The 10,833-nt window shown below is 57.5% G+C and overlaps 1 protein-coding gene across 1 annotated transcript; it reads right to left on the bottom strand.

Moving 5' to 3' along the window:
- Positions 1-6,981: 6,981 nt before the first annotated feature.
- IRF2BPL (interferon regulatory factor 2 binding protein like) lies at positions 6,982-9,958 on the bottom strand (the record flags this gene model as incomplete). The annotated part of the gene is made up of 1 exon (XM_084287084.1): positions 6,982-9,958. The coding sequence occupies one exon, from the start codon at positions 9,956-9,958 to the stop codon at positions 7,733-7,735; it is 2,226 nt and encodes a 741-aa protein (XP_084143210.1). The 3' UTR covers positions 6,982-7,732.
- Between the last annotated feature and the right edge of the window lie 875 nt (positions 9,959-10,833).

Below are 10,833 nucleotides of genomic sequence, written 5' to 3'. Positions count from 1 at the left end.
TGCTTTTTTTTTTTTTAAAGCAACTTTAATCTGGTGTTGTTGCTTTCAACAAAGGTGCTACATGCTATCTACTGTGATTGTTACCCAGTGCCATAAAGTTGTGCTGTAATTAATTGCCCCGGCGCTGTGATCGTGGCACAAATTCTAGATTATAAAGCAGAGGGATGGGAGAAGCACGGAATAAAGACTACAGAGCAGAAACTGCCCTGCTTATTACTTGAGTCCTGAATGTTATTAGCCCAATTTGTTTAAGTAGTGTTTATTTGTAGGCAGTGTGGAGGATCCAGCCAGGCTGCACCTGCCTCCCCAGGCATGCTCAGACACAGGCTGGGATTGCACATCTTCAAGGGAGAGCAGGGTGGGGTTCCTTCAAATGACAGAGCCTGCTGCGAGGAGGAAGTTTCAAGCTGGAACTTGCAAAATATGCACAGCGCACTGCTGTACAAATCAAACCATCGGCACAAGGAAGACCGAGGCGGAGAGCTGCAGCTAACCATGCAAAAAGCCAGAAGGAGCTGCTCTTTGTCCTCTGCACGGGCACTGCAGTTCTCAGGGAACGCTGGCGTCTCTTCTAGCGTGAGGAACAGGCAGGTACACAAGAGCACGAGCATTTCCGTGCCATTTCCTGGCACTTAACTGTCACACGAGGCACCAGGCACCCTGTGGAGGATGCTGAGTAATGGATCTACCTTAGGCTGCAGGTCCTGGTTCGGGCACTGTGAGGAGATGGCCGTGGATCAGGGAGTGCTGCTGTCCCTGGCGGTTCTCCCTTGCTGCCTCCCCTCCAGCACAAGTGATGCAATGAGCACAGCTGAGCGAGCACAGCCACCAGCGGGAGAAGAGCTGACTGCAAAGGGGGGAGGAGGGGAGGGCAACCACTCGCAGCCACAATAAATGCTTGCCAAAATTGAGTATGGACACTTACCAAGGTACAGCTCTTGAAAGGCTGCTTCCTTTTGATAAGATACAGGGAATAATCTTGCACCGAAGGAGGTGGGAGAAAAGAGATGCACCAACTGGCCTCTCTTATCACTGCAGTCTGAGTTCTTCATGGAGGGATTATCTTTACATGTAGCACAGAGTCAGGCATATCAACAACGCTGAGCGAGTAATAAGAAATGCTCAGAAATTTACTCCTGCAGGAAGGTGAGAGCTTTCACTTGTTTTAATCCTGTGTGTTTTGTACTTTCTTATTTTGCCTTTTACAGGAATAAGCAGCAGACACTGGGAAAGAGAGTTCTAGGCACAAGCATATCAAGCTAGATCAAACGAGCCTGCCCCATCTTACTCAGTGGCCTGTATTTTCCAGCAGCAGACCAGATATTCAGGCTTCTCACTCCCTCCCTAGTTCTGCCCCCAGCTCTGACACGAATCAGCCCTACAGAAGCACCTTGTCCTTACCCCAGCTGCGTGCCAGCCTGGACATGTTCACATGAAAACCTGGGCTGCGCTCTGATCTTTTCCCTCGCTGCGTGCAGCGAAGAGGAAGATTGCCTCAGATAGCTCTGGAACACAGCGATTCAAAGCAGCCCCCGTCCTGCCTTTGATTTGAGCGCGCCGTGCTTTCCATCATCGCCAAAGGGGAGCTCCTACCTCTGACACACAGCTCTGCACTCTCCTTCACCCCGGCCCTCGCGGGGTTGCATCAGCAGGACTGGCTGCAGCCTCGGAGCTGTCTGGGGGAAGGACGCAGGCTGCGGGCACGTGGCGTGGCGCTGGGAGCTGCTCCCGGACACCCGTGTCGCACAGGCGCCTTGGGGTTCAGCTGTGCACAGTTGTTAGTGCCAGGCCCTGTTATCCCAGGGGAAAGGAGAGCAGCAGCTGGGGCAGGAACCAAAGGCCGGTATCACCCTCGCTCTGACAGGTGACTCGGATGAAATGCTGCAGCTTGCCCGGCTGGGAGAGGGACAAACACAGAGTGATGTGGAGAGTGGCGTCGCCTCTCCTTGCTGCAGCCCTGTTACAGCTAGCAGAGCCCTGTCCGGCTCTCAGCACCGAGCACTTACTCACAGAAGGGCAAAACATCATTGTGGCTTCGACGTGGGCTTGGGGCTGGCCCCGGGGCGAAGCCCCCACCTCGTGCCACTCATCGGTGGCCGGCGGCCGGGAGGCAGAAGCAGGCGGCTGCGGCCGGCCCTCGGAGCGAGCGGAGGCTTGCAGCAGCAGCATGGCTGCTTTCTCTGCACATTCCTCTGGTGACGCCGCTCGTTACCCAGCATGCAGATAACCCTGAGTCAAGGCTCTGGTATGAGCGGCGCTGCCAGGAGCTGCGTGCTCGGCATACAGGGCTGCGGTTGAAGCCGAGGTGAAGCAGCCGGCTGCGCCCTGCCTGCCTCCCCTGCTCGGCCGCCCCGTCACCCATGGGCAGCGCAGGAGCTTTCCAGGCCCTCCCTCCGCCCCACCGCTCACCCAGGGATCGTGCCCATTGAGAAGCTCTCAGCCTAGGAGTAATCCCGACGAATTCAGCCGCTGCTAATAAATCCCACCCCTCCGCCCCTCCCAACCTGCCTCCATGCAAATCCATTTGTAGGTTACTTGAACAATGGCAGCGCTGTGAGCAGCCCTCCCCTCTGGCAGCCCGCAGCGAGGGAGGGGAGGAGGATGATGACAGTGGGGAATTCTGCTCGGCTCCTTGAAGCTGCACAGACATGTTCCGTGTCCCCGTTCCCAGCCCCAGCGCCCAGGCAGCCGGGCGGGGAGCGCACGGCACGGCACGGCTCGGGCCCAGCACTGCCAGCCTCAGCCCTCACTCCCAGGACACCCAACAAAGCAACAGGCCTTTAGGTTGGCAAAAATAATAAAAAAGAATGGGTTCCCTCCCGTAAAGCCAGCTTAGAGGCAGAGTTTGCCCCGCTATGCCCAATGTGTGCCCCGAGAGCAGCGGCAGCTCCCTAGGATCGGTTTTGTGGTTTGGGGAAGGGGGAAACCACAGCCTTCTTGCCGTAGGGCCGCCCGGTGTGGGAAGGGGTTGTTTTCCTGAAAGTAAGCTGTTCTCCGTGGCCAGCAGCAGCTCACAGCTCTGGGATTTCTTTGCAAAGGGTCATAAAAGCAGCAGCACAGCGCATATGGCCGGGCGGGCTCCAGGGGGAAGGGCTGCGAGCGGATGCCAAATCAGCTGAAACCTAAGAAGCTTGACCTTCCTCACCTCCAGCCCTGCTCCCACCTCCTCCAAACAGCCCTACAAGGGCGCATCGGGCAGGCCGGCCGCCTGTCAGCGGGGGAATGCGGCCATCAGCAGGCAGGGCCATGTGCGCGGGGCGTGCGCACGCAGCGGCACCGCCACCAGCACAGGGCCCGCAGCGCCCGGGCGGGCACGGCAGGAGCAGCGGGGCTGTGCCACGCCGAAGCCACCCAGCCCCAGCAGCCCGGCCAGTTTAACCAGTTGGGGGGCCGTACTGGGCGGCCAGACCGGTGCAAGCATCCTCCCCGGCCCCGTTTGCTCGTCTGGCTGCTGCTCCTTCTCCCTCGCCGGTTCCCCGCGTGGCTGGAAGGAGCTGGGGATGGTGGCAAAGCCGAAACGGGCCCTGCTCTGTCGGCACACAGCGCCTTCCCTATCAGCCCATCAGCGGAGGCAGTGCCGTTCCCAGGCTGTGTTACGGGTTTTAAGGCAGGGAGCAAAAGAACAAAAGCTCAGGACACGCTTTCGAGAGGCTAGGAAAATAAACCCAGCAGTTTCACGCGGTGCCTGTTTCTGCACGGGGAGGGTGTAGCCGTGCCCTCGGCGTCTTCCCGGGGAGGATTGAAAGGGCAGCGATGTAGGTACAGAGCTGTGTTTTTGGTAGAAAATGCATGCTGTAATGGATTCTGGTGGCTGAACGCCAAGGGGGAAGCTGTTCTGCTTCAAGAATAGCCTTACAAGAGTCAGCATTACAGTGACAGTTCAGTACTCTGCTGCAAATCTACAGGATGTGTCACTTTGGCAGAGAAAGAGGCTGCTAACGCACAACACAAACCACCCGACTATGAATGGAGAATGGCCGCATACCACAAAACAAAAAAAAAAAAAAAAAGAAAGAAAGAGAGAAAGAAAGAAAAGAAAATGGCAAGAACGGGAGGAGAGGGAAGCTGCAAAGCGACTACTGCATAGTAAGCTGGGAACCTGAGAGCTCGGAGGAGACAAAGCCCTTTCCCTTGAGGGGAAGAAAAACTCAGCTCGCAAGACACGTAAGGCAGCAAAGCCAGCCCTTTTTCCAGTGACTACTGCAGCTTCGCAAAGCTCTGCTGGCAGGCAGCCGATGCGAAGAGATTGCAGTTTCAAAACAATGTTAGCCCTGACTAGTTTGGAGCTCAAATGTTGAAGGAGGAGGGGGGGAGGGAAGAGGAAGAGCGTGCTTATGTGCACAACATTGCTAAGCAAATAGGAAAGATAACAGGATTTGTAGGGAAGGAGGCTCCTGATGGAACTGTGTAGTATTTCCCCCAAATGGACATAACATCTCCTCGCTGCACAAACACTTCCATCTCCAACTGGCGCAGAGCTGCCAACGCTTAAAAAACAAACATCCAGTGACACACATGTTCTAGCCCGTTTCTTAGAAAATAAGGCTGCGAGGCTATTAAAAGAAACATCAAGAATAATCTCACTGGAAAAAAAAAAAAGGAAAAAAAAAAAACTTTGGGAAAATAAACCATTTAAAGACTTCCCCTTTACAAGAAGCAGTGAGAGCACAACAAATGGCCACCTGGACAAATAAATTCACGTTTATTCAGGCAAACGCTGGGCTTTACCTTAAATAACTGGCAACGCTGGGGGAGGGGAGCGCTGCCGTGAAATGCAGGCACCAGCCGAATGGCTGCACGTGAGCCTGGCGGCTCTCCCCTTTCCCCCGCCTCGAAACACGGTTCCAGCCTGTTTGTCAGCTGGGGACGTCTGCGGAAAGTGAAAAACCTATGGAGTGGGTTCAAAGAGACGCTGGCTAATATGCCCAGACTGGCTGCCTAATGAGCCAGAGTAAAAGAAAAGGTCACATGGCTCCAAAAACCTCCCTACAACAAATGCCCCGTAGCTATGGTTAACTTTAATTAACTGCAGAATTACAATTCTCTTCAAGCTTATTTGCCACCTTTGTCCACTGCCCCTTACCTTTCCTTTGCCTGCTAAAAATCAAACCGAGGGGGCTCCTAAGTGGCCTGACGCTTCAGAAATCCCGCCTGAGAAAAGCTTCTCCAGACTGCTCTTCAATTAAAGAAAGCCACCAAGCTGGGCTCTGCCTACCTCTCACTCCTGATGACCGATTTCCACACTACCAGAGTGGCTCTGTTTGTACAGATCGGGGTATTCACGCTCCTGTGACAGGATTTCATGTTGAACAGCCAGTAGTTTTTCCCTCTTGATAGCAGTTGCAATTCACACATGAATATTGCTTCTCTCCTTGTTAGGTTTAAAGTCAAATCTCTTGCATGTCTACGATTTTTTTTTTTCTCTGCCAGTCCTTAACCCACAACGTAAATCCCCCTATCTCTTGGTTTGGTCATAAACTGCTGGTTGGTAACTGCGTGCCTAAAAATAATTTAAAGCAGGATCAGTACAAATCCATACTCTAACTAAGGTTTAGGTTGGATGCAATAATTAGCTCAAAACAGTCTTGCTCTGCATTATTCACCTACATTCACTACATAAGAACAGGATGTTCTGAGATTTTTAAGCACCAGCATATCACTAGGGGGGGGAAATGGCATGTATATACAAAGGTATGGGCTGAAATAACAAATTTTGTGATGCAGAAGAATTAATCTGAGAACATAACCCCCCAAACACAGGAGTATGCAGCTACACGAGAAAGCCAAGACCCAGATGCACACTAAGCATACAGTTCTCAAGGCTTCTGCCATTGCAGTTAGCCTTCCCAGCAGGAATACAAATGAAGAAAGAGCAACTGGATACCAAACGCCATCCAGACTTTTGAAAAGTACCTCTTTGTGCATATATATATATATATAGTTTTTGGAGGGTGGAAGAATCCTTACTGTTCAGTAAAACTCAGAGCTGATCCCTCTGACACTCTTACAGCTGGAAATCCCTGCGTTCTGCTGGTCAAACTGCAAAGCAGTGCTGCTGGGATTGCTCCGAGGTTGTTGTTGTTTTTTGTTTTTAAAAAATCTCTCCTCCATTTGAGTCATTGGAAAGGACAAAGTTCACATTAGGTTTGTTTGCCTTTTCTAGCTAGTGTGAGGCCCGCGTATTTACTTTGCCTGTTGATCACCTCACAGGTATTGCGCTGCTCCCCAGTCCCCACAAAACGCCAGTGTCACATCAAACAGTTAATTACACCAGGAATCACAAACGAGCCTCGCCAGAGGGAAAGCATTTCAATTCGGCGCTTTACAGGAAGCTTTCTCACCTGAAAACACAGCACACAACAGCTCAGATCACCAACCCAGTCCCCCAGAGCAAAAGCCAGTGCCCAGGCGGGGCAGCTCCCCACTGCCCCTTTTTGCGCCCTGCTCGGCTACAGCCCTGCCTCGCCAAGCCTCCGGCCAGCGTCGAGCTTCGACAGCCACTTGTAAAAATCAGCTAAAAGTATTAACCACGTGATGCTGGGCTTTTTTGTTTTGCCTCTTTTTTTTTTTGGAGGGGGGGAAAGAGGGCTTCGTTTCAAATCTCGAGCCTTACCGAAGGGCACAGGCAATGGACGCAGGCTGCATTGCAAAGGCTGCTTGCAGCTGGAGAGCTGGGGGTGGGGGGGAGAGAAGGGAGGAGGAAATGAGATGCAGAAACAGTAAATAGAAAATGCTTAGTCAGCAACTGTTACTGCAACATTAAAGGTGAAATGCAAATAGGCACCGTGCCAAGATTTAGATAAGTTTGATAACACCATCAACATCATCGGCTCACTACACGTATGCGAAAGTGTGCGTACCAGTGCCACAATTATCACAAGGAACCAAAGGCTCTCGAGATAATGGAGACTTTTAAAAAGGCAGCACGGCACGCTCACGCTGCCGGAGCTCCGGGAAAAAGAAAGCTTGCTACTCGAGAAGTATTAATATCAATTGAATTTATTACAATTTACTAAGCTCCAAGGCACATTACAGTGTTCTGTTAACTACAGAAATGTATAAAGGACAAACAGAGCATGTTTCTCATGTACAGCATTTTGCTCTACTGTTCAAAAGCATCCGTGCATCAATAAAAGCAAAAACAAAAAACACATGAAGATTAAAAACGTTCAGATCAATAGAAACAAACTGAAACATTTTCCTTACAAACTTGCAACAAAAAACACCCTCCCCCCAGAGCCACCCCACCGTTTTGCAAACAAAAAACGAAAACAAAAAAAATAAAGTGAGAGACTAACACTCAGGGCTTGTAAAACATAAGCTGTCACCATTTTTTGTAGCAATTTTTTTAGGCATCAACACTGGCCTTGGCAAAAAAAAAAATTTTTTTTTTTTTGTATTTTTTTTTTGTGTTTTTCTTCTTCTTTCAGAGAAGTGCATACATTTACAAAAATACACACCAGCAGCAGGTAATCGCTAAGGGCTATTAACTTTGTACCTAGCCAACACACTGCCAAAGAAATGAGAACAGGTATTATGTAGTAACCAAACAATATTATATTCTGTTTAACAAAAACCAGCTCTATCCTTCAAATGAAGAAGAGTACATACCTTTGTTTCAAAATATAGAAACATACGACGAAAATAATGTCTATACATAAGACTAACTTTTGCAGTTTGTTATATTCACAATTCTACATCTTCAGGAGTCTGAAGGGATTGGATTTCCTATTCAAGGGTCTCTCTCCTTTTTCACTTTAACGTCCCCAGCTAAAATGGTAGCGATCTCGCCCTGCATGAAGGCCCAAGGCACATTGGAACCTACCAGGGGGCATTTCTCTCCGCTGGGGCAGTAGACCTCGCCCGTCGCCCCTTGGGCCTTGATGCTCTCTCTGGAACAAGGGAAGCAGAACTTGTGGCTGGGCACAGAGGGGCACTGAACAAAGTGGGTGTCCTCCAAGCGTTCGTGGCAAATGGTGCAGCACAGGGGCCCGCTGTTGGCCATGGGGGAGTCCGGAATGTTTTGGGGGTGCACTTGGTCCATGGCGGGGTGGGCGCTGGGGGGAGGAGGGGCCACTTGCAGGTTCATGTCCCCGTTGCGGGAGGCCAGGCGGCGCTGGCCCGGCACGGAGGCCGGCGACACGGGGCTGCTGCTGTTCCTGCGGGTGGACGTGGTGGAGTGCACCGAGCTGCCGTCCTTGGGCGAGTGGGCATTGCCCAGCGTGTCGGCCACCGACATGAGCGCGGCCATGGGGGACTGTCCGTTCTGGGGGGCGGACTCGGGCGGCGTGGTCCGGTTGGAGTGGGGCCCGAGGGGCGGCGGCGGGGGCGGCGGGGGGCCCCCGCCGTGCACCGCCCCGAAGCCCCCGGCCGACATGGTGAGCTTGAGCGCTTCGCTCTGGCTGGCCATCCACTGCTGCCGCTGCTGCTCGTCGCTCAGCTTCAGGGCCCCCTCGGCCGAGTCCGAGGGCTCAGGAGACGCCTTCCTCTTGCGCATGGCCCCGCCGCCACCGCCGCCGCCGCCGCCAGGGCCCCTGGAGGCGGCGGCTGTGCCCTGAGCCCCGCCGGCCCCAGTCCCCGGTCGCGGGAGGCTCACCAGGGCCGTGGGCAGCATGGGGCAGCTGGCGTCCAGGTAGGGCTGCGGCAGCATGTCTGCGCCCACCAGCTCCTTGAAGAAGCGCACCGACTCGGGCAGCAGGTCCCCCAGCAGCCGCCAGTCTCCAGAGCCGTGCTTCTTCTCGTACTCCAGGTACTTGAAGCCCGAGGAGAGGCCGCGGCCGAAGTCCTTCATGCAGTCCTGGTACATCTGCTTGGCCACGCCAGAAGCACTGGAGAAGACGGTGCCGGAGCCGCTGGGGTACTCGATGAAGAGCTTCAGCTCATAGTCCATGCCCGGCTTGGAGACGGCGTCGAAGGCGAAGACGCGGCCGAGCAGGGCGTGATCCTTCTTGAAGCGCACCTCGTAGGGGGTGCAGCCGGCCAGCGTCAGCAGCGTGTCCCGCACGATCTTGGGCTTGCTGGCCCACTCCTCAGCCCGGTTCCTCAGGCTCTCGCTCAGCTCGGCCAGCGCCTCGGCGTTGCGCTGCTTCTCCTTCAGCTCCCGCTCTTGGTCGCTGCTGGACACCGAGCCCGGCCGCTTGCCGCAGGCCTCCGACGAGGAGCCACCGCCGCCCCCAGCACCGCCGCCGCCCCCGCCGCAGGTGCCCCCTTGGGAGGAAGCGGAGGGGGCCGGGGGCCCGCCGCCGCCACGGCCACCCAGACCCCCGTGCGGCGGGGGCAGCGCCACGCCGGAGGCGGCGGGCCCGTTGAGCAGGGTCTGCGGCAGCAGGTTGGGGGGCACGTTCAGCTGGGCGCCCGCAGCCCCCGGGGGCAGGCCGGACACCAGCCCGCCGTGCGTGCCGCGGCGGGAGGAGGAGGAGGACGACGAGGAGTTGGGGCTCTGCCGGTTCAGCTCCGGGGGCCCGTCCTCGGGCGGTTTGGGGAAGCCATTGGGGCCCCCCAGCCCGTTGGGCAGCCGGGCTCCGTGGCTGCCGCCCAGGCTGCCGGGTGGCGGCGGGTACTCGAAGCGGCTGCGCTGCTCGGCCGCCGCGGCGCTGAGCCCGTAGCGATCCAGGCTGGACTGGGCGAGCCCCGCCGAGGCCGCCTTGGAGGAGGCGTCCACATGGTTGAGCTGCTGCTGGGCCGCCGCCGCCGCCGCTTCCTTGGCGGAGAGGGGCACTGCCTTGACGCCCACCGGCGGCGGGGGCCCCGGGGAGCGCCCGTCCTGGAAGCAGCCGTGCGCCCGCTTGAGCTGCCGGGCCGTCTCGATGACGAACTCGATGCGATCGGCGCCCTCGTAGTTGACGCAGCCCCGGCAGACGGGCTCGGTGAAGTCCCAGATCATGGCCCAGGGCATGCGGGGCAGGTCGCACAGGTAGCACGACTGCCGCCGGGACGACGACACCTGCGCGGCGGACATGGTGCCGCTGGCCGGGGCGCTGCTGCCGCTGCCGCCGGCGAAGGGGCTGGCTGGCTCGTCCCCCCCGGGCTGCTGCGGCGGGAGGGGGGGGGGCTCCGTACCTGCTCCCGGTGCCCCCGGCGGCGCTGCGAGGGGCGGCGGGGGGCTCGCCCGCTCCTGAAGCGGCTCCCGCCGCCGCCGCGCTCGGCTTCTCCCGCCGGGTCCCGCCGCCGGGCTGGGGAAGGGCTCGGCCGGCTCCTCCGGGGGGCCGGGCTGGGCTGGGGGGCGCCTTCTTCCTCCGAGCAGCCGCTTCCCTGCGCTCTCTAGCTCTCCGCCGCCGCTGCTCCTCCTCCGGGAGGAGGCGGAGGGAGGCGGGGGGGGGTCACCTTCCACCCGCCGCGGCTGCCCGGCTCGCTCGCGGTCCGCCGGCTGCCGAGCGCCGCCGCCGCTCCTGCTGCTGCTGCTTGTGCTGCGGCTCGGCGGGGCTGGGCGGCTCCTCCTGGTCCTGAGCGGCGACCCGGAGCGGGGGCGGCCGGGGGGCAGCGGCGGCAGCAGCGTGCCGGGCGGCGCCGCCTGCTCCGCACTCACATCCTCGCCGCTGCTCGCGGTCCGAGCGCGGGGTGCTGCTGCTGCGCGCCGCCGCGTGTGCCTGCCCTGCGCGCCCCCTCCTCCGCTCCGCGCCGCGCTCCCCCCGCGCCGCCCTCCTCCTCCTCCTCCTCCTCCTCCTCCCCCCTTCCTCCTCCTCCTCCTCCTCCTCCTCCCCGCCGCTCTCCCGGCTCGGCTCGGCTCGGCTGAACCCGGGCGGGGCCCCCCGCGTCAGCGCCGAGCGCCCGCCCCCCGCTCCCTTCCCCCCCGGCCCCACTTGTTGCGCGGGGCGCGTGCCCGCCGGGCGCGCC

The sequence above is a fragment of the Netta rufina genome, assembly GCF_964035555.1.
Source record: "Netta rufina genome assembly, chromosome: 5".
Classification (NCBI taxonomy): Eukaryota; Metazoa; Chordata; class Aves; order Anseriformes; family Anatidae; genus Netta; species Netta rufina.
Note: the sequence above shows the minus strand (reverse complement) of the source record. Positions and strands in the feature narration are given on the sequence as shown.